Source organism: Equus asinus, chromosome 13, assembly GCF_041296235.1.
Source record: "Equus asinus isolate D_3611 breed Donkey chromosome 13, EquAss-T2T_v2, whole genome shotgun sequence".
NCBI lineage: Eukaryota > Metazoa > Chordata > Mammalia > Perissodactyla > Equidae > Equus > Equus asinus.
Genome location: NC_091802.1, coordinates 43,203,007 through 43,227,562, shown reverse-complemented (window position 1 = coordinate 43,227,562; position 24,556 = coordinate 43,203,007). Strand labels below are relative to the sequence as shown.

General features: G+C 36.5%; 1 protein-coding gene across 14 annotated transcripts in view; it reads left to right on the top strand.

The window, feature by feature from the left end:
- The window catches only part of GPATCH8 (G-patch domain containing 8), a 102,228-nt gene that overhangs the window by 35,044 nt on the left and 42,628 nt on the right, over positions 1 to 24,556 (top strand). For 8 of the 14 annotated variants that reach the window (XM_014849368.3, XM_070483352.1, XM_070483362.1 and 5 more), the window contains 2 exons: positions 21,189 to 21,256; positions 22,197 to 22,283. In XM_014849368.3, the coding sequence (XP_014704854.1) occupies positions 21,189 to 21,256; positions 22,197 to 22,283 (155 nt within the window). Of the gene's footprint in view, positions 1 to 19,098; positions 19,144 to 21,188; positions 21,257 to 22,196; positions 22,284 to 24,556 lie in introns of all 14 variants that reach the window. The other 6 variants (XM_070483360.1, XM_070483357.1, XM_044746174.2 and 3 more) reach the window with 1 other exon arrangement.

The window sequence follows — 24,556 nt, the reverse complement described above, 5'->3', positions numbered from 1 at the left end:
TGAAACTGTCCGTGGCAGGATAGAAACTTGTACTTTGTAAGGTGGGTTTATTTGTATATTTGAATTTCTCTTATTTGCCTTTTGTTCTCTCTTAGTATTTATTAAAATATTTCAAAAGTTAAAATAAGAGCTTTTATTGTGTGTAGCAGATAAATGATTATTAGTATTTAAAAAAAAAAAGACCTGTAGAAAAGATGTTGACAGGGTATCTGAAGGAAACAACACAAAGAAAGGCCTGTTGATGAGAAATATTATGGACAATTGCTTACTGTGGAGGCAGAGGATATGTTTAATTTGGAATAAAGCAACAGTGAATGATAGTTGTATTTTGTGGCAGTTGGACTGCATTTGGTTCTTGAATTGTTTTATACCCTTCTAACAGCTTTGAAATGGAATGAAATGTAGCTCCGAATCTTTATTTTGCTGTAAAATATGTTTAGTCAGTAGATGTAACCCAGAAATGGCGCCTGAACTTCCTTCGTTACATTGTCTAAGAGCTATTTGATGATTTGGCTGGGTTTTTGGTAACAAACAAAAGTTCAGCCCCTGAGAAAAATGAATGGGGTTTGATGTTATTTCACATCTCATCCTGGTTAGAAGGTTCAGTCAGTAATAGAAACCAACAAATATTTAGTAAGCTAATAATCTATTCTAGTTATACTGGCTGGAAATAGCATAAGCCATGGGCAAAGTAGATAAGACACCATTCCTGCACTTCAGGTTTATTTTCCAATCCCCCAAGTCTTGGTTTTTTAACTACTGTAGACCTTTGAAGCTTTCTTGAGGCCAAGGACCATTTTTTATACTTTTGTATATTCCTTCCATGCTTAAAATTAAGTATGTGATCAATCTGAATATTTAACTGACAAATGGCTTCACGTTCCTTGAGAGTAGGTATTCTCATTTATTTTTTTAAAGCTAATTTTTATTGAGTTTGATAGTTTACAATCTTGTGAAATTTCAGTTATACATTACTGTTTGTCAGCTGTGTTGTCGGTGTACCCCTTCACCCTTTGTGCCCACCCCCCTTTCCCGTGGTAGCCACTATTCTGTTCACTTTGTCCCCATGTTTAAATTCCTCATATGAGTGGAGTCATACAGAGATTGTCCTTCTGTATCTGGCTTACTTCACTTAACATAATTCCCTCAAGGTCCATCCATTTTGTTGTGAATGGGACGATTTTATTCTTTTTTATGGCTGAGTAGTATTCCATTGTGTATATATACCATATCTTCTTTATCCAGCCATCAGTTGCTGGGCACTTAGGTTGTTTCTACGTCTTGGCTATTGTAAATAATTCTGCAGTGAACATAGGGGTACATGGGACTTTTGGAATTGGTGACTTCAAGCTCTTTGGATAGATACCCAGTAGTGGGATGGCTGGGTCTTATGGTATTTCTATTTTTAATTTTTTGAGAAATCTCCATACTGTTTTCCATAGTGACTGCACCAGTTTGCATTCCCACCAGCAGTGTATGAGGGATCCTTTTTCTCCACAACCTCTCCAACACTTGTTACTTTTTGTTTTGGTTATTTTTGCCATTCTAATAGGTGTAAGGTGGTACCTTAGTGTAGTTTTGATGTGCATTTCCCTGATGATCAGTGATGATGAACATGTTTTCATGTGCCTATTGGCCATCCATATATCTTCTTTGGAGAAATGTCTGTTTATGTCTCCTGCCCATTTTTTGATTGGGTGGTTTGAGTTTTTGTTGTTGAGTTGTGTGAGTTCTTTATATATTATGGAGATTAACTCTTTGTCAGATATATGACTTGCAAATATTTTTTCCCAGTTAGTGGGTTGTCTTTTTGTTTCAATCCTGTTTTCTCTTGCCTTGAAGAAGCTCTTTAGTCTGATGAAATCCCATTTGTTTATTCTTTCTATTGTTTCCCTTGTCTGAGAAGACATGGTGTCTGAAAAGATCCTTTTAATACTGATGTCAAAGAGTGTACTGCCTATGTTTTCTTCTAGAAGCCTTATGGTTTCAGGTCTTACCTTTAGGTCTTTGATCCATTTTGAGTTTATTTTGGTGAATGGTGAAAAAGAATGGTCAATTTTCATTCTTTTACATGTGGCTTTCCAGTTTTCCCAGCACCACTTACTGAAAACGCTTTCTTTTCTCCATTGTATGCCCTCAGCTCCTTTGTCGAAGATTGGCTGTCCATAGATGTGTGGTTTTATTTCTGGGCTTTCAATTCTGTTCCATTGATCTGTGCACCTCTTTTTGTACCAGTAGCATGCTGTTTTGATTACTGTAGCTTTGTAGTATGTTTTAAAGTCAGGGATTATGATGCCTCCAGCTTTGTTCTTTTTTCTCAGGATTGCTTTAGCAATTCAGGGTCTTTTGTTGCCCCATATGAATTTTAGGATTCTGTGTTCTAATTCTGTAAAGAATGTCATTGGGATTCTGATTGGGATTGCGTTGAATCTGTAGATTGCTTTAGGTAGTATGGACATTTTAAATATGTTTATTCTTCCAATACATGTGCATGGAATGTCTTTCCATCTCTTTATGTCATCATCCATTTCTTTCGGGAAAGCCTTGTAGTTTTCATTGTATAGGTCTTTCACTTCCTTAGTTAAATTCACCCCAAGGTATTTTATTCTTTTTGTTGGAATTGTGAATGGTATTGTGTTCTTGAGTTCTTTTCCTGTTCGTTTGTTATTAGAGTATAGAAATGCTACTGATTTATGTAAGTTGATTTTATACCCTGCAACTTTGCTGTAGTTGTTGATTATTTCTAAAAGTTTTCCAATGGATTCTTTGGGGTTTTCTATGTATAAGATCATGTCGTCTGCAAACAGTGAGAGTTTCACTTCTTCCCTCCCTGTTTGGATTCCTTTTATTCCTTTCTCTTGCCTGATTGCTCTGGCCAGGACCTCCTCCAGTACCATGTTAAATAAGAGTGGTGATAGAGGGCATCCTTGCCTCGTTTCTGTTCTCAGGGGGATGGCGCTCAGTTTTTGCCCATTGAGTATGATGTTGGCTGTGGGTTTGTCATATATGGCCTTTATTATGTTGAGATAATTTCCTTCTATGCCCATTTTGTTCAGAGTTTTTATCATAAATGGCTGTTGGATCTTGTCAAATGCTTTCTCTGCATCTATTGAGATGATCATGTGGTTTTTATTCCTCGGTTTGTTGATGTGGTGTATCATGTTGATTGATTTGCAGATGTTGAACCATCCCTGTGTCCCTGGTATGAATCCCACTTGGTCATGACGTATGATCCTTTTGATGTATTGCTGAATTCAAGTTGCCAAAATCTTGTTGAGAATTTTTACATCTATGTTCATCAGCAGTATTGGCCTGTAGTTCTTTTTCGTGCTGTCCTTGTCAGGCTTTGGTGTCAGCATGATGTTGGCCTCGTAGAATGTGTTAGGAAGTGTTCCATCCTCCCTAATTTTTTGGAATAGCTTGAAAAGTATGGGTGTTAAATCCTCTTTGAAAGTTTGGTAGAATTCCCCAGGAAAGCCGTCTGGTCCTGTGGTTTTATTCTTTGGGATGCTTTTGATTGCTGTTTCAATCTCCTTCCTTGTGATTGGTCTGTTCAGACTCTTTGCTTCTTCTTGACTTAGCTTTAAGAGATTGTAAGAGTCTAAGAATTTATCCATTTCCTCTAGGTTATCCATTTTGTTGGCATATAGTTTTTTGTAGTATTCTCTTATAATCCGTTGTATTTCTGTGGAGTCTGTTGTTATTTCTCCTCTTTCATTTCTGATTTTGTTTATTTGAGGTTTCTCTCTCTTTTTCTTTGTAAGACTGGCTAGGGGTTTGTCAATTGTATTTATCTTCTCAAAGAACCAGCTCTTTGTTTCACTGATCCTTTCTATTGTCCTCATTTATTTTTATATAAAAGTACTGGGTGTAGGGTATGAAGGCAGTGTAAGCATCATTTAGAAACATAGGATCTAGGTTTGAGTTTGGCTCTGCCACTTACTTTAAGCAAAAGGACAAGTTACCATCACTGAATTATTTTTCTCAGCAATAAATGAGAATTAAAATCTCTTGTCTGGGGGATGGCCCGGTGGCACAGCAGTTAAGTGCACATGTTCTGCTTCACCAGCCCAGGGTTTGCTGGTTTGGATACCAGGTGTGGACATGGCACCGCTCAGTAAGCCATGCTGTGGTGGGTGTCCCATGTCTAAAGTAGAGGAAGATAGGCATGGATGTTAGCTCAGGGCCAGTCTTCCTCAGCAAAAAGAGGAGGATTGGCAGCAGATGTTACCTCAGGGTTAATCTTACTCAACAAAAGAAAAACAGAAAGAAAAATCTCTTGTCTGTCTTCCCACTGAGTGGTTATGAGGATGAAATAAATTAAGTGAAGTCGCTTTATGAAAACTGTAAAACATTATATAAATGCTTATTGCTATTAACACCTCTATTGTATAGTGTATATTTAGGTATTTTAAATGAATTGGAGATAATCCATCTTTAGATCTTCATCCGAAACCTAAATGTCATAAAAATCATAAAGAAGCTCCTGTCTTACTACTTTTTCTTGCCCAGAATTTATAGCAGTAGAAGTTAATATGTACTAGATATCTGACCTCCGGATCCGTGCTTTTACTGCTGTGTACATTTTAGGGTCCCTAAACCCCTAATTTTGGTGTTTGTTTCACTAATTCTGAGCACATTAATTATTGCCACTTCTGAGCCTAACTCACAGCATCTAAAAAGAGCCTCCATCACTGAACGGTGATGTTGGAACAACTGGATAGCAACTTAGAAAAAAGTTGGATCCTCACTGTCATACCTTACCCCAAAATGTATTCCGGATGAATAAAATATTGAAAATGTAAGAAAATGAAATCATAAAATCATTTGGATGAACAATGAGATAGAATGAGGAAGACTTGTCTAAGTTTAACCTGAAAGCCAGAAACCATTGAAAAGATAAATTTGCCTGTATTTCATCATAATTAAATAAACAAACAAAAAACAAATAACACACTGGGGGAAATATTTGCAATATCTCGTTACAGGCAAAGGACAAATTTCCTTCATGTTATTTATCAGTGTCTAAAAGATGCACAACCTAAATAGAAAAGGGGAAATGATATGAACACTGTTTACAGAAAAATAATGGAAATGACCTTTAAGCATATGAAAATATTCTTAATCCTTCTCGTAATAGAGAGATGCATATTAAACAGTGAGATACTATTTTTCACTTGTTGGATTGGAAGAGGTTAAAAACAAAATTAGTTTGGTCAGATTTTGGGAAAATAGGTACATACATAATAGCTAGTGAGAAGATAAATTGGTAAACCACTACGGAGAACAATATGGATTACTTGAAGATTAAAATGTATGTGTCCTTGGATCCAACAATTCTGTTTCTAATTATCCTTAACTTATTCTTGAAATGCACAAAATAATGTATGATTGAGGTTATTTGTTATATCACTGTGATAACAAAAGATTGGAAACAGTTCACCATATTTCACTGATTCTAAGACATTTTTCATATTTTAGTAAAGGTAAAATCAGATGTATCTTATTAATGGCATTATAGTTATAATTGGCAACTTTTTAATTTATTTCTTTTTGTTTGTTTTGTTTTTTTTTAAAGATTGGCACCTGAGCTAACAATTGTTGCAAATCTTTTTTTTTTCCTGCTTTTTCTCCCCAAAGCCCCCCAGAACATAGTTGTATATTTTAGTTGTGGGTCCTTCCAGTTGTGGCATGTGGGATGCCGCCTCAGCATGGCCTAACGATCGGTGCCATGTCCTCGCCCAGGATCTGGACCAGCGAAATCCTGGGCCACCGAAGCCGAGCACAAGAACTTAACCATTCGGCCACAGGGCCAGCCCCTTTAATTTTTTTCTTAGTGGCACCTAAAATAATCTGTTTTATGGTTAATGGCATTTTAGATTAGAAGAAATAGAATACTAAAATGGTATAAAGGAAAACCATACAGCTTTGAAAGGATTGAGATAGTTTAGTATGTACTCAGTATTTATAGAACAATTTCCATGATTCATTGAGTAAGAAAGCAAGGTGCAGAACAGTGTGTAGTAAACTACTATTTGTGTTAAATTATTATTATTTTTTTTTTTTTGAGGAAGATCAGCCCTGAGCTAACATCTACTGCCAATCCTCCTCTTTTTGCCGAGGAAGACTGGCCCTGAGCTAACATCCATGCCCATCTTCCTCTACCTTATATGTGGGATGCCTGCCACAGCATGGCTTGCGCAGGTGCCATGTCCGCATCTGGGATCTGAACCAGTGAACCACAGGGCGGCCGAAGCTGAATGTGGGAACTTAACCGCTATGTGTCACCAGGCCGGCCCCTAGTGTTAAATTATATAGATATACATATATAAAGACAGATAAATAGATATACATCTCTTGGTTAAAAGTAGTATTTTGTTTCTGAAAATCAGACCTTCTGTGTGAAAACCCTACTTGGGAACCTATTTACCATTATTTTAAATGTTATACGTCATTCCCAACCCCTAGCCCATTTCTGAAACATAGCTATTTATGAATTTAAAAAATATTATTAGGATATAAAATACTTCAATACTTCTTGATTACCAAATAATTAATATTGTTAACAAACAGTTGCTTTCTATGTAGTAACGTGCCCTTTCCCTTTTGTTGATACTTAAGTAGCTTTCCCAGAGTTCTAGTTTTATGTGAAATGTATCTCCAGATTTCTCACATATTTTTTTCTTAAAAATATTGAATTAGATTTTTGAGATTGAAACATAAGCATTTTATTATATAAAATCATTGGCTGAAAAATGATGTGTTGAGAGAGATGAACTGAGGCATTCCACTGTGAAGCCTTATATGGGTATGTTCTCTGGGATATGCTTGTATATTTATATTTATATTTGCTTGACTATGCAGAGAGAAATCTTTTTAAAGGCAAACTCTGAAGGGAAACTTGAGTTGCTTTTTACTCTAATTTTTTTTTTTTTTAAGAAAGATTAGACCTGAGCTAACTTCTGCTGCCAATCCTCCTCTTTTTTTGCTGAGGAAGAGTGGCCCTGAGCTAACATCTGTGCCCATCTTCCTCTACTTACTATGTGGAACGCCTACCACAGCATGGCTTGCCAAGCAGTGCTGTGTCTGCACCCGGGATCTGAACCAGCAATCCCTGGGCTGCTGAAGTGGAACGTGTGCACTTAACCACTGTGCCAACGAGCTGGCCCCCTTACTGTACTTTAATTTGATATGATATACTTGGATTACTATTAAAAAATATAAAGGGCTAGCCCTGGTGGTCTAGTGGTTAAGCTTGGCATGCTCTGCTTTGGCAGCCTGGGTTCAGTTCCCTAGCGCAGACTGTACCAATCATCTGTCAGTGTGGCCATGCTGTGGCAGCAGCTCACATAACAAAAAGAGGAAGGTTGGCAATGGGTGTTAGTTCAGGGTGAATCTTCCTCAGCAAAAAAAAAAAAAAATATATATATATATATATATATATGTTTGTATAAAAATAATTATTTTGAAAAAGACTTTAGTCAGAATCAAAGCAGAGTAGAGTTCGGTGTTTATTTTGTTTTATGTATCTGTCCCTCCTCCCACTCTAGTTTCAGTTAGCAAATAAGTGGTGAATCTAGTTGGATAAGGCCTGCATTAGCTAAGCCCCAACAGTGTTTATACTACATTTTATGACTGAAGGAAAACTAGACTTGAATTCAGTGCAATAGAATAGAAATATTTAATGTTACAATTTAGACTTTATTGTTAAATTAGAATGTTGATCTTTAAAACTTCACTAACATCCTAGGAAAAATCATTATTTGGTTGAGGAAAAAATAGCTTTCCTTTAATATTATAATAATAGAAAAAATTTTTCTGAATAGGATCTTTGCAAAAGCTAAGTTGTTGTCCTTCTACCTTAATTTCCCTTTGAAATTTGTTTTCCTTTGGGAAAAGGAAATAACACTTCTCAGTAGGTATTATGTGCCAAACAGTGATCTAGAATGTAACTGTTTTGCATGTCCCGCTTAATAAAATAGGTATTCGTATGCTCATTTTATAAATGAAAAAACGGTTTTGGAAAGGTTATACAGCTACTGAGTCTACCATTCAAACATAAGACTGACTTTGAAATCAGTGTTTCTTCATTTGTACCTCTTCCATTCTTAGAAAAAGCTGATAACTGAAATTAAGAGTAGGTTGGGGGAGCACAGCAGACATGTAGCTCCCCCAAATCGTGAAGGTATGAATCATCAGAAAGGCTTAGTTATACTTGGAGCTAGTCTAGCTGAAGGAGCCTGTAGCTGTAATGGCTTCTCTTCCTTGCTAATTAAATGAGCCATGCAGTCTTTATACAGTTGCTAAAGGCAAGCATAATTTTAGTAATCCATGTATCAAATTCTCTAGAACCTCTGTCCTTCTTAATGGAATTTAGTTAATATAAACAAAAGAGATGAAGCCCAGTTAGTAAAGAAAATTAGTCAGAATGGGCAGTCTGTAGTAAAAGCTCCAGGTTTTAGGGCTAGACTAGAAAGGGAAAGGGATTGGGAGAGAGTAGAAGGGGAAATGGTGAATTCAGAGGCTCTTTAAACTACTTGTTGCTCAGTATAGAGATCATCACATTTAAAGGATACATCAGAAGGCATTAAATATTTGTTAAGGTCAAGGCAAAATAACCAGAAAAGAAAATGACAAATTTTTCACATGGAGATTTAGAACAGAGAAGTATAGAAGGTGATTTTTATCATTCTACTACCTTTTTTTTTTTTTAAACATTGGCGCCTGAGCTAACAACTGTTGCCAATCTTCTTTTTTTTTTTTCTGCTTTTTCTCCCCAAATCCCCCCAGTACATAGTTGTATATTTTAGTTGTGGGTCCTTTTAGTTGTGGCATGTGGGATGTTGCCTCAGCGTGGCCTGATGAGCAGTGCCATGTCCCCCAGGATCCGAACCAGTGAAACCCTGGGCCACTGAAGCGGAGCACACGAACTTAACCACTCGGCCACAGGGCCGGCCCTCTAGTACCTTTTTTACTAAGAAAAGATAGAGGGGGAAAAAACACAGTTGGTTTGGTTGAAGCAGAGTTCTAGGTCTCCAGGAGCAGTTTAGAAACTGTAACTAGAAGGCAGTAATGGGTAATTGGTTCGAGTAGGCACAAATCTAATTCTTACTGAGTGTTTATTATGTGCTAAGTACTTAACAAATATCTCATTTAATTCTTAGAGCAAATCTGTGAGTTAATTACTGTTATTCCCATTTTGCAGAAGGAACTGAGGCTTAGAGAAGTTTAAGCTCAAGTTTAAGAGAAGTTTAGGCTCAAGAATAAGCAACGTGTAAACGACAATATCAGCATTTAAACCTTTGTCTTTCTGACTCCAAAATTTGTGCTCTTAACTACCACATTAGATATAAAAGGCTTTAATGCTGCTTCACTTTGGAACTTTATTTTGTAAGTCAAAGGCAGGGGAGATTTGTTTTATTTTGTTTTTGCTGAGGAAGATTCACACTGAGCTAACATCTGTTGCCATCTTCCTCTATTTTGTATGTGGGTCACCACCACGGCATGGCCACTGACGAGTGGTGTAAGTCTGCCACCTGGGAACTGAACCCAAACCCTGGCCACCAAAGCAGAGTGTGCCAAACTTAACTACTAGGCTATGAGGCTGGCCCCCAAAAGCAGTTTCTGGTCAGAGGAGAGGTACAGACTTTTATAGCAAAAAGGGATATTAAGATACTCTAATCTAAAATTCATTTTACAGGTGAAGAAATTTAGGTATAGAGTTCCCAAATGTCTTAGTGATAGTGCTGAAACCCAATCTCAAATTCTGATTTGTGGTCTATTGTTCTTTCCATTATACCATCCAGGACATTTGTGGTGGAAGTTAAATACTAGTCTGATCAAAGATATCTGGAGATGAATTTGGAAAACCATGTAGGAAGTTGTCTGGGTCTGAGTTGATAAGGGCTTAGAACAGAGCAATGGAAATGGAAAGGAAGATATAGATATGAAGGATGATAAACTGTGAGGCAAAGTGTATAGTCACTTCACGCACCTGTCTGACTAGCAAGGCTTTTGTTCACTGGGTTTATGTTAATCCTTTATAATAGCTAGCATTTAAGTGTCTACTGAATGCTTGCACATGTATTTTCTAATTTAAATCCTCTTTGAGGTAGGTATTCCTATTTTACAGATGAGGAAACTGACTATCTGAGCAATAGTTTGCCCAAGATCTTATAGTATGTAAGTGGTAGAATCATGGTTCCAAAACCTATGCTTTTTTAAATTTTTTTAAAAGAGTGGCACCTGAGCTAACAACTGTTGCCAATCTTATTTTTTTCTTTTTCTCCCCAAATCCCCCCAGTACATAGTTGTATATTTTAGTTGTGGGTCCTTCTAGTTGTGGCATCTGGGACGCCACCTCAACATGGCCTAACGAGCAGTGCCATGTCTGCGCCCAGGATCCAAACCTTGGGCCACTGAAGCGGAGTGTGCAAACATAACCAAGTGGCCACGGGGCTGACCCCCCTGCCTTTTTTTTTTTTTGAGGAAAATTAGCTCTGAGCTAACATCTGCTGCCAATCCTCCTCTTTTTACTGAGCAAGATTGGCCCTGAGCTAACATCCGTGCTTGTCTTCCTCTACTTTATATTCGGGATGCCTACCACAGCGTGGCTTGCCAAGTGGTGCCATGTCCGTACCCGGGATCTGAACCAGCGACCCCCGGGCCGCTGAAGCAGAATGTGTGCACTTAACCGCTGCGCCACTGGGCTGGCCCCCAAAACCTATGCTTTTAATCAGTATGCTGTAATAGACCTAAACTCTATGTGGTGTCTCACTTCTGTCTTCTGTAGAGATATGGTGGTGAGAAATACATGTACTACAGAATTGAGATATATGGTAGTTATTCTGGCCAAAAAAATCGGAGATAGCTTTGAATGCAATATATTTTCTTAGGGCACTTGAGGTTGTCATGTGTATTCTTCATCATTAATATAAATTTACTAGAAGCTTGAGGCTAGACTGAATGGTTAAGACCCTTGACCACATTTTAGGGATGATTGGTAATTGATCTCTAGGGAAAAAGAGCATAGTGTAACTTCTGTCTCCTAATTTCCTCCCTTTTCTTATACTTTATATTTCTCCCTTATGCCATTTTTAATATTCCACCTTGTATGACTTGTGTTTATTTGTCTCTTAACCTTCATTAGACTATAGACTCTTAAATGATAATAATTGCTACGCCTTTGTGTGTTCTTTTGGTTTCCTTTCATATGTTTTTTTGTTCTGCATATGTTTATTGAATCCTTAAGTCTTAAGAGTTCAAGGACGGATAAGATACAGTCTCTGCCCTCCAATATTCGTGTCTAATGGGGAGACATGTAACAAATAACTGTAATGCAGTGTAATGATGCCATAATTGTGAAGTTAAAGGTACAGTGGGGGCTTAATAGAGAATTGAACAACTTAGAATTTCACCTTATTTCTTGAATGATTTAACAAGTGACAAATCTCAGGTTGTGAGAATAAGGAAGCAAGCAACTGCATCACATCTACCTAACTATACTTGTTGCAGTTATATGGCATCTCCTCATTCTTCCATAAGAAACATTTGTATTTTTTTTAAATTTTTTTTTAAATCTTTTTTTTTTTTCCCTGCCTTATCTCCCCAAACCCCCCCTGTGTGCAGTTGTATATCTTAGTTGCAGGTCCTTCTAGTTGTGGGATGTGGGACGCCACCTCAACGTGGCCTGACGAGCGGTGCCATGTCCGTGCCCAGGATCCGAACCCTGGGCCGCCGCAGTGGAGCGCACAAACTTAACCACTCAGCCACGGAGCCGGCCCCAAACATTTGTATTTTAAAGTGGGACCAAATGTGAACATGATAAAAACACAAAGTAAAAAGTGTGTTTTATAAGAAATATTTTATTAAAGAAAAAAGCTAAAAAAGGAAATACTAATTTAAAATGGCTACCAAAATTTGAAATAATGGGATTATACATTTAGAAAAGAGAACAAACAAAATAATGTTATCTTTTGTGTATAAATGTGGCTTATTAGTTTTAAATTCAGTCTGCTCTCACTGAGTCTTTCCAAACCTGTGAAGTAGACAGCTACCAAATAAGAGTTAGAAAGAAAATCCAGTGGGAGCTCAGGAGGAGGGAGCAAAGAACATAGGCTCTGGAGTAGCAGGCGCAAGCTCAGGTGCCCGTTGGGGCCAGGCGGTAACATACACAATTGAAGCCCACCGAGTGTGAGACTGTAGGAAGTCGTGTGAGCTGGGCCATGTCTAGAGAGGAGTAACCACCACTCAGGCAGCTCCTGCTCATTGTTGCCGTGTAGGAATATAGTCTCACATGTTGCCAGAGCTTCTGAATTTTTAAAAAGAAACCAGAAATCCAGATATTTTGATGAAATTTCCTAATTGATAAATGTTGGCTTGAAGTTTAAAATAATCTGGGATAAACAAGCATATGCAAGGCCTGTATTTGACCCACAGGTTACCACGTTTGAAATTTGACCTGGGTTTAGATTTGAGCTTTGAAACTAGTAAGCAGTGTGACCTTGCCTATACCCTCAGTATACTCATATTTTAAAAAAATTTGGGGATTGTTTTGGGAATTAAACACGATGGAGTATAAGTTTTATACTTGTATAGTGTCTCATTTTCCTCTCCAGTATGTAGAGTGGGAGATAATGCTGCTTAATAGATTGAGAAACTTAAGCGTTTGTCCATGGTCACGTCATTAAGGATAGGAGCTATGTTTATAGCACTAGTTTTCTGACCTCTACTCCAGTGCTTTTTCCACTAGACTTATGGTTCTCAAAGTTTAGTTAGCAGCAGACTCACCCTGGGTGCTTGTTAAAAATGTAGATTCCCAGCCAGCACAACTCAGCAGGTTTGGAGTGGGGTTCAGGAAGTTACTTTTTTTTTTGCTGAGGAAGATTTGCCCTGAGCTAACATCTGTTGCCAATCTTCCTCTTTTTTTGGGTATGTGAGCTGCTGTGACAGCATGGCCACTGACAAGTGGTGTAGGTCCGTGCCCAGGAGCTGAACCCAGGCCACTCAAGCAGGGCATGCTGAACTTAGCCACTAGGACACTGGGTCTGGCTCAGGAAATTATATTTTAAACAAACTCCCCAAGTAATTTGTTCTGGACAATACGAATAAAATAGGCTTCTAAGAAAATTACCTTCATTATAGCAAATAGGGTAGACAGTTGGTTCTTTTACTCATCCAAAATGTGTTATTAGTGATTTTTGGTCTGAACTGGTATAATGCTATTTATTTTTCTTCATAGCGTTAGCCTGGTTTACATTGTTTTCTACCTTATTACTTATGGCCTTCTTTCCCCAGGGTAATTTGCATGACTAAAATGAAACTGGTTTATGTAGAAACTAGTTTGTTTCTTAATAAAGTAGAGTGTCCAAGAAACTTTTTAAGTGAGCAATGTAGCATATATAGTGATAGTGATTTCTTTGTAAGTAGAGTGGTCCAATCAGGTGGAAATAGTAGTTGAAAAGATAAAAATTCACTGGTTAACCAGTATTCAATAAATAAGAACTAAGAGGAGACAAAAATGCTTTCAAAGCTATGTGGAATCATAGACTTTAGAACTAGAAAATTTCTAGAGCCCTGAGATCTCTGGGCTCTTAGCAGAGACTCCAAAGGAAATAAAAGGGATTTTGAGTAGTTTCAGTCTTCTTGACTTTTTTTTTTTTTTGAGGAAGATTAGCCCTGAGCTAACTACTGCCAATCCTTCTCATTTTTCTGAGGAAGACTGCGCTGAGCTAACATCCGTGCCCATCTTCCTCTATTTTATATGTGGGACACCTACCACAGCACAGCTTTTGCCAAGCGGTGCCATGTCCACACCCGGGATCCGAACTGGCGAACCCCGGGCCACTGAGAAGTGGAACATGCGCACTTAAGCGCTGCACCACTGGGCCGGCCCTTTCTTGACTTTCTGAATTTACTCTCACCTTCTGCATGGACTTCATCTGTTAGAAATTTGACACACCATGGATTAATATCTTGCTATTCAGTACACAGACATAGGTGCTAGTGTCTTCTTTCAGGTGATGGCAATAGTGAAATAGTAAGCATTTTGACAGTGTTTAATTCTGTTTTGCTAGGCTAAATTTATTTTCTCAGGTGATTTGTACTATGTGTTTAATTTGAAGAAGGTCTTGCTACATTATACTTGATTCTTTTGGCTTGGATTTAATATTTGTGTAACGTTGCTTTTCAAACACAATAGTCACTCATTTTGTTAATGGAATGATAGATGGGTATGATTTTTGGATAATACTTCGGTTATTGGTCTGGATAATAATTTTCTCCGTATGTAAATAGGGTTGTTTCACTATCACCAAACTGTATGTAAAACATTAGAATTTATCACAGCTTCTGTTTTAGAGTTTCATTTTAAGATATTTAGTTTTGGAAGTGCCAATTTGGGAATGAAAGGAAAGATGAATTGATTTTTTTATTTGCTGAAGCCTTAAGGAGATGACTGGGTTAGAGTTTAACAGTGTCCCATCTATAGTTAAAATTTATGGTTTACAAAGCATCTTCTGTTTGTTATCTCTTTTGATCTGCATGCCAGTCCTGAAAGTGAGGATAATATCTCCATTTTGCAGGGGAGGCTGCTGAGACTCAGGCTCTGATTGTCAAAAGTGACACAAATGTTTAGAAATTATCTCTTATTGGAGAACTGAGATTTGTAGCCAACTCTTTTAGGGACTACCTAGAAAAGTATAGAAAGAAAATAATTAAAGATGACTTGGGTAAGGGGTTAATGTGGAGTGTAAATGAGGAGCAGTTTAAATGAGGCTGGAAAGTCTTTTTGGGTTGTAGAGTGATCCTGGAATAGTAAAAAATTCTCAGTGTAGTTGTGGAAAACTTAACCAATAAATAGTAAGAGTATACAACTCTAATTAAAGATATTGGATTGTTGGGTTTTTTTTTTAAGATTTTATTTTTTTCCTTTTTCTCCCCAAAGCCGCCGGAACATAGTTGTATGTTTTTTAGTTGTGGGTCCTTCTAGTTGTGGCATGTGGGACGCCGCCTCAGCATGGCTTGATGAGTCATGCCATGTCTGCGCCCAGGATCCAAACCAGCAAAACCCTGGGCCGCCGATGCTGAGTGCACAAACCCAACCACTCGGCCACGGGGCTGGCCCCAGGATTGTTGGATTATTACAATAGCATAGGACTGGCTACTATCTACATAACTCCCCAAACATTTTCTACTCACATAGTTTCTACTCTTCAAACTTAAGAATTGAAGTAAAGCTTAGAGATCATTAAGTCTATCTAATACCGTTAAATATTTGATGCTTGCTTCCTTTTGACTGCTAATAAGTGATGATAGATAAAACAAATTGAACAAACCTCTAATGAACAGTAATGCAAAATTCAAATATATCTTTATAATAGCTTACATACTTTTTGATTTGGAGACTTGTATAATATAGCCATATGTTCTATTGATAAAATAATTCCTTGATTAGAAGACAGTTAAACCATCAGTATCTTGTGGCGTTAAGCAGAAAGCACCATGATGACTAAACATTTACACTTGAGCAAGTTTGAGATCCACTATGAACATGTTCATTCTCTTGAGTCAACAAATGCTTTCTAATTAAATGCCACTCTTTCCCAGATACCATGTCAGTTATTCAGGATACAAACATAAGTAAAACTAGGCACGAACGTATTCCCCAACTGTGTTTTTTAACTCTTTTGTTTTTTCCCTCTCCTCCTAAGCCTCATAGTTTAGATTATTTTACCCTGATGCTGTATTTATTAAATTGGTTTTCCCATTTAAAAAATAAATTGATCTTATCGTAGCATCATGGTTAGCATGAGACAGCCTTCAGTGAGTTGTTATTATTTTAGCTAAACAGTCTTATCTGGAGTAAAAGTGTGATTTCCTTTGGGTGACTTTTTTCTGTTTAATTGAAAGTACCTCCTGAATTCCCTTTATTACCTCTCCTGAGGACTTGTGTATCTCATGTTATCCCTGGATGAGATATTCTTTCCAGGCTTAACGTTCTGATTCTCTAACACTTTTACTAAAGCCTTTTTAAAAAAGCCCCATCTCTGTCCCTGTTTATTAGTATACTTGTTATATGATTAAAATTGAACAATTTTGTCCTAGAAAACCAGTTCTGGTACTTTGGAAAGATGGAGATATGGAGATTCCTTTAGGTCACAGTTAAACTTCTGTGCCCTTAGAAGACACTTGTATTTGAAAATCAAATTAATCTGGTTGTTATGTAGATCACTAAACAGGCTATAACAAAAATATAGTTAGTTTTTGTTGTACTGAAGAACTTGAATTCTGTTTTGAGTAGCAAGTCTTTTTTTTTAAGCTTTTGAAACTCTATATAGAGAATAATTAATGGGCTTAATGTTTCCAGACAAGTAACATATGTCATGTTACAGTTAGAAAGAAAAAATATCTAAATGATGCTGAAAGTAATCATTGTTTTTATGCTACTGTGAGAAATTTGCAAAAGTGAAGCTTTGATTTGGAAGTAAATGTACCATTTTTTTACTCAATAAGTGATTCTGAAAGTTGTATGTAATCACTGTTTTAATTGTATTTAAACACACTAACATAGCTAACTATAGAGTCCTGTTTTGAATGGTTTAGAAAATCAGAGAATAGTCACCATGCTAATTTTGTATTATTCTTGATTTTCACATATGCGTTTGAGTTCTTAAATAAGAAATAGATTTAAAGATGTTAGGTCAGGTTCTTAGCCTTTATCAGTTTAGTGGCCTTTTGGACGTAGATTTGTGACTTTTTAATGGCTCTAATATTTACTTATGCTTTATCAGGATCAGTCTTTAAAAACTATTTTAAATGTTTTTAAAAGACAGCTTCAGACGTTTTTAAGCTTTTTGAACCATATATACATTGGCTCCATCAATGTTCTGTGTGGGCCCCCCCCGCCTCCGCCCATGCCAGAAGTTTAAATTGGTAAGATTATTTTGCCTAGTTATAGGTAATTCATGGGGTGTAGGACTTTGTTTTGAACAGTGCCATATGCCCAGTGCCTTCAGCAGTGCCTGGTATGTAGTAACAACTCAATAAATATTTGTTGCTGAATGAATCTCAATAAGGGGAGAGACAGCAGGCATAAATTGTGTGTTCTTACATCTGTTGACTGTCCAACCAGAGTTTTAATCACTTCAGAAGCTTCATCATTTCTAACTTATTTGTACAGGAAAGGCATGTGTCTTCTGTTTCTGGGGTGTGGCTGATACCAAATTATGGTTGTCCTTTAATAGCTTCCTCTCAATTGTTCTGCTCCCGTAGTTTGTGTCTTTAAAAATAGTGTTTCTCAAAAAAAAAAAAAAAGGAATATTTCTCTACAGTCCAATTCTTTGGGCCAGTTTTATGGATTGATGTATCCTTAACTGTTTTAAAATCAAAACTGACTCATGAGGGATTGTTCTCAGAAACAGAGCTGTAGGCAGTCAATGGATTTTTGTATTTGGCCTCCTTCTCTCTTCACTTATAGTAAGTCATAATACCTTAACATCTTACAAGAGATGTATATGTGAACATTTTAGCACTTTTGTCACTATACAAGTAAAACTACCTTTTAAAATATAGAAAGTACAATTCTTTTGGTTAATATTAGAAATATCATTTACCATTTTTTTCTCTCATTTTAAAAAATTTTTATTGAAGTGTAATTGACATACAACTTAGATTAGTTTTAGTTGTACAACATAATGATTTGATATTTGTATGTATATTTAAAGTTTTGACTTAGAAAATATGAGTATCAGTTTTTTTTCCATTACGTAAATACACTGGTATTGGCACATTTTCAATTTGGTATTGTTTCTTTCCCTTCTCCAGTTGGCCAGATCACAGTCGTAGTATCTATAGATCTTTGGCTGAGGAGGGCAATTTCTTCTAAGGAAAGTATTTAGTGTTCTGGTTGAAGTTACCTCCTTTGAGTGAAATAAACAACAAAATGTTCTTAATTTAATAGATTTTAAGAAATATTTGCCCCGTTTAAAAGAAAGCAAGAAATAGGGAACCTGGGTTTAGTTCAATTTATTTTTTAAAAAGTTGAATGTTCTAGAGACTATCATATTAGCAAACATTCTGTTGCTACCTGTCTTTTAAAAATTCATCACTACGTGTTGTTATTCACGTATTCCACAGTAATGTTCTTTATAATAGGATTTATCAGTGATCACAAATGAATAAATTGAGGGGTTTTGTTTTGCTTTTTTTGAAATACTGCAACCCCCTCCTGTGTGTATTGTTCAGTGTCTTTTCCTACTGGGATTTTTCCTCGGTCTGGAGCCTCTTTAAAAATGGAAAGAAATTACTGTTTGACCTGGGCAGTAATATCACCTTCCGATTGTTTTTAAAACCAGATTCATTGTTTTCTATGAGTTACCTCTGAGGGGACTAAATGTAAATGTGACAGCCCTTTTGATGCCTCTTTCTCTGGAGTTTCTGGTCTCCTTCAAAGCTTGACTTTGTTGTGTGCAGAAAGAACGATGTTTTTGGTCCAGGGGAGACTTCATTAAAAGGAAACAAAATTCTAGGAAAAGCTACTTCAAGAGTTTTATTTATTCGTAACAAATCTCAGTTGCACATAAGTTTTCCAAGCGCTGAAGATCTAAAGTTACTTTCCAGACCTTTTACTTATTATATTTTTTTAGCAAGGTCTTGATGATCCTCTCCCATCTCCCCAAATCCTCTTAGGGTTCTTTTAGTAAAGCAAATGACTTCATCACTGTCCATTTGATCTGACTGTCTTTGATATTATTTCTTTAAGGAAAAGTCCCACCTTGGGTCCTCAATACTGATTTCCCAGAATGAAAAGTTAAATGAGAGTTTGGAAGCTAGAGCTAGTTCTTTCTCTAAACTAACACCTGCCCCCACCCACTGCGTTATTTTAGAAGAGATTGTTCATGTTCTCAAGTAGCAGTACAGAAATCTCACAGCCAGTATGAAAACAACTGCTGTAGCACAAAGTGTCCTTCCTCTGTCCCCAGCTGAAATTGGGGGAGGGACAAAGCCCAATTGTTACTTTACCCATCCCGCCTGCCTGCTAGAAGGCCTATTTCCTATCCTAATGGTTTCTGCCTAACAAATGGTGTTTCTTTTTTACAGCGTTATGATCCTGGACTTGTTGTGGTGATGGTAAACTTAGCAGTGGTAATTTTTTATTTTCAGACTGAATTACTCCTTTTGTCATCAGTGCACCAATATGTTAGGCTTACTTTCTCTGTTGTAGCCTTCATCCTTCTGCTTGGTCTTTTTCATTTTCCTTTCCTTTCCTTATGCAACTTGTCTGATCCTTGTTCATTAAAGGGTAATGTTAAGAAGGGATGTATCTGTTTGTGTTAGAACTGCCAAAAAAAAAAAAAATCAGATAAAACACTAAATTTTAATACTGTCAAAAACTTGATTTCCCCACAATGTAATGGGCACTAGCACTTGCTACTGCAATTTATAAATAAATTAAAACAAACTTTGACTGCCTTAGAAGGCAAAAGTACTAATGCAGAGTTTGTAAACAGGGGTTTACAGAGGTAATGAATTTGTACCAAAACTTTCTTGATTCTTTCAAAACCAATTTTGACAGACCAAAAAAGATACCAAAAACAAACAAAAAAGTGAATTTCTTTGACATTTCAATTCTTTCATTGGACCATTTGTTTTTACCAGTAAATCCCTGATTGAGACGTTATGAAAGTGATATTGCACCTAGGAAGTCATTTTTATAACCTGTCTTTAATTTGGTCCTTTTGCTAAAGATTGCAGTCACTGCTTATTTATTATACCATTGGGCATAAGGTAGTAATGCATTTTCATTTTGTTGAACTGGCAGTCTTTGATAGTATGTAAAAGAAGGCTGTATTTTTGAACTTTTTTCCCTTTTTTTCTGGCATGAGATGTTCTTTATGTACTTAAACATTTTTTTCGCTATGATAATTATTCCTAATTATCTCCTTATTTATTGTTTAAAAATGATAGTGGAATATTGATGATAAGTAGTTAAACGTCTGAATTTGCTTTTCATTACTTTTTAAAGACAAAAATTAATCCCACAAATATAGAGCAAATGGATACAAGTGGTTGCTGATCACTTTGAAAACAGTTTCCTTTTTTTCCCTCCAGGACCAAACGTAGTCATGATCATGGCATTTTATTTTTTTTTAAATTTGGTTTTGGTAATACTTCAGATTTAGTCTGACAAAACTCAACTTTTAGCCCAAAGGTATAATATATATGTGTGTATAATAAAACAAAACAAAAAACAATTGTTTACACCAGCCTGAGTGAAGTGATGAGGGAAGTAAACATTGTGTTTTTTCACTAAAGGTGTACAGCGGATAAGGTAAGTCCTCTTTCAGTGGGCTTACATCACAATAAACAGCGCAAGTTGTGATGTAAAACAGCTGTGGTAGTAAAGTGCTTGTCTGCCCCATTTTGCTTTGTTTGGCTGGTTATGAGTGGATTAAAATACATTTAAAAAAATCTCCAGCATAGATCAATTAGTTTAAAGTCAATTTTCTTCGCAACCAGTCCTTTTCACAGCTTACCAGTTGCCACAGCCAGTGTTAAATCCACTCTGGAAAACGAGACCCCAGAGCACCAGTTTAAAAATGAAACGATTCTTTGTCCCCTAAGGGCAACTAACTGTTGCTTTTTACTTAATTTTTCTCAGCCCTATTTAGCCTCTTTTGAAAACAAAGTATTAAGCATACTGAGTTGCAATTATACAGTTTTTCTGTATCATAATTTTGAAACTGTGCTTTCTCAATTTAAGCATGTCAGTTGAGATAATTATTACCAATTTTAAAAGTGTGTGTGGGAGGATGTCAGTGGACAGTAAGAGTTAAGTGATTCTTGATGGAAAGTTATTTGGGGGTCTTTTTAAGAAGTCATTTCTAAAGTTTTTGATTTTAAACTTCCTGGTGCCATTGCTTAGAAGTGCTTTGCATTACTTATTTATTTAGTTTTGCCATAGTAATCTGGAATTATTCCCAACTGGAAGTTCAACCAAGGTAGTTAGTGGGCTTAAACTGGGAGAGGTAGGTTTGGTTGTAAGCTGTGAGAATGGCTTGTGTTTGGTTCACTGTAGCTTTCTGGTCTCTGCACTCCAAGGCAAGATCTCTAACCACCCAAACCCAGTGTGTAAAGTGAGCTGTTGGCTTAGCTTTGCATCTTACCTTGATTATGTGTTCCTGTTACAGGAAGAACAGATCCCATTCCGATTGTTGTCAAGTATGATGTCATGGGCATGGGTCGCATGGAAATGGAGGTAAATTGATCTCATTAGCTCATTTATTTTATGAAATACTTAAATTGATATTAATTCCCAATTCAGATGCAAAGGCAAAATACACTTTATTAGATAGAATGTAGTTTTAATATTTTTCTTTGGAAATTTAAAAATATATTTTACAATCTCATTTAGTGCTCCCTTTGAGGCAGGTAGGTAGGCAAATAATGCCCCTCTCTTTTTTTTTTTTTTTTGTGAGGAAAATTAGCCCTGAGCTAACATCTGCCACCAATCCTCCTCTTTTTTTGCTGAGGGAGACTGGCCCTGAGCTAACGTCCATGCCCATCTTCCTCCACTTTATATGTGGGATGCCTACCACAGCATGGCTTGCCAAACAGTGCCATGTCCGCACCCGGGATCCGAACCGGCAAACCCTGGGCCACCGAATCAGAACGTGCGCACTTAACCGCTGTGCCACTGGGCCGGCCCCAATAATGCCCCTCTTTTAACAGGGGCATAAAGAAGGTGAGTGGTTTCCCCAGGGTTATGCCACAAGGCAAGATCAGACTGGAGTCCAGACCCAGGTGCTCATTTCAGTAGGCAGTGTTGCTCAATTCTTAAAATATTTACTGTGGTAGAAGCTTTGTCCCTGTAGAGATGTGTACAGCTGTCATCTGTGATACTTTCTTTTCATTGCTTAAAATATTTTCTCCATTTACTCTTAATTCTTTGGCATTGAACATTGAAGTGAATTCTGTTATCATCAACAAATGTGCCTGTTGGGAACCACCACCATGAAAGGATTAATGAACCATTTTGCATGCTGTTTTCTCTATGGGGTGACAATAAAGCAAGAGGTAGCTGAGCAAATTGCGAAGTTTTTTATTTTCATACAATACTGTGGTTATGCAAATAACTGTTTATAGCTAATTGGGGGTACTTTAGGAATTAAGCCTAATTATATCTATTTTTTATTAAGCTTGATTATGCTGAAGATGCTACCGAACGGCGCCGTGTCCTAGAAGTGGAAAAAGAAGACACAGAAGAATTGAGACAGAAGTACAAGGTACTTGAATGAAACTGTTCTTCTGTGTGGGGTGCTCACACTGAAAGAGATACTCAGTTTTGGTGAAAAGGATCTCTGTTGATGACAGCATTCGTTTTACATTTGGTGGTGATTAGTAGCAGACCTCAGATTTCTGTTACCTTCCTGTTTATTGCCTCTGTAAAAACTATAGAGATAATAATACCAACTTCATAAATCTCTTGAATGGTTGAAAACACAGTGCCTGGTACACAGTAAGTAGTAGTAGCAGTAAAAATTGTTGAGAGTCCTTTGAGAGCTTGATACCTGTTAATAACCCTTTTCTTTTTTAATGGATGAAGTATTTTAAGAATAACAAACAATTGATAACTTCAGTATTTTCCTTTTTAAGGGACTAGTTTTACAAAACTGCAACTTAGAACATAAGTTAGCTTTCAGAAAGACTGACCAAGGAACATGCCTTTCAAGATATTGTAGTTTTTGTAATCTTTACCATAAAATAAGTAAATTTGAAGATAAGAAACAAACTTAGTTATCATAAGATTATCATACAGAAACTGATTCTGGTCATGATACTTAAGGTGGAAAGAGAGAAAATGAATTTATTTTTAAAAATCTCTTTTACCATAAAAAATATATAAAGGAAAAACTGACAGATCTACAAGGAGACATGTTCTATCCACCACAACAGTGGGAGATTTTAATACACCTCTCTCAGTAATAGAAGAAGTGAAGGAAAAAGTTGGTAGGGATATTTAGAAGATTTGAACAACACAATTCACAAATTTCACTAATGGTTATATAAAGCTGCACACCCAATCACTTTGAAAATAAAAAAATCCAAACATAAATGGAACATTTATTTAAACAAAATTTTTTACAATATCCTGTGTCATAATATATCAACAAATTTCAAAGAACTGAAATCAAGTTATCAAGCCACAAAGCAATCAATTTATTAAAAATGATAATAGAAAAACCCCTCTGTTTGGAAATTAAGAAATACATTTTTACATAACTTATCAGTAAAAGAAGAAATCACAGTGGTAATTAGAAAATATTTTGGACTGAAAGGTAAAAATACTACATATCAAAACTTGTAGGATAAGCTAAAGTAATATGATATTTGATAGCAAATACATATCCTTAAATGCTTATGTTAGGAAAAAAGAAAGGCAGGAAATAAACAAAGTAAACAGTCCTCTCAGGAAATTAGAAAAAGACTAGCAAAATAAATCCAAAGAATGCAAAAGGAAAGAAGTAATGAGGATAGGATAATAAAGATAGGAACAGAAACGAACAAAACAAAACATACAACAAAGCCTAAAGGTACTTCTTTGATGTACTTGTGGTGATGTTAAGAACATGGAAAACCAATATCAATCATGAAAAAAGAGGACATTATTGCAGATGCAGCAGGCTCCAAAGATAGACATATTATGAATAACTTTATACCATTGAATGCAAAAATTAGGTTTAAGTGGACAAATTCCTAAAAACTATAACTTGCTAAAATAGACTAAAAAAAAAAAGTAGAAAACTTCAGTAATCCTATAACTATTATATAAATTGAATCTGTAGTAAAAAACCTTTCCTTAAGCCTGAATAAGTTCATTAGTGAGTTCTAATAAAATTCATAAAAGAAATAACTTCAGTCTTAACCAGCAATTTCTAATCCTCCAGAGAATTAAAAATGAAGAAAAGCTCCCAGCTCATTTAATGAAAGACTGGTACCACCTTGATGCTAAATCCTGACAGGGACAGTATGAGAAGAATAATTATATGAAACTCAGATTTATAACACAAATGCAAATCTTAAAACACTATCAAACACCAGAACCAATTTGGGGTATATCATGACCAAGTTATCCCAGGAATGCAGGCTTGATTTAATGTCGGAAATAAATTTTTGTAGTCCACAACATTAAAAGAGTAAAGGGAAAAAAAAATAGCATCTAAATAGATGTAAAAAAAAAAAAGAAAAAAAAGCATTATATAAAATTCAGGGGGCTGGCCCAGTGGCACAGCGGTTAAGTTCGCATGTTCTGATTCTCGGCAGCCCCGGGTTTGCCGGTTTGGATCGCGGGTACAGACATGGCACCGCTTGGCAAAAGCCATGCTGTGGTAGGTGTCCCACATATAAAGTAGAGGAAGATGGGCATAGATGTCAGCTCAGGGCCAGTCTTCCTCAGCAAAAAGAGGAATATTGGCAGTAGTTAGCTCAGGGCTAATCATTCTAAAAAAAAAAAAAAAAAATTGGGTAGTTGTTCATGATGAAAAGCCTTGTCCAGCTT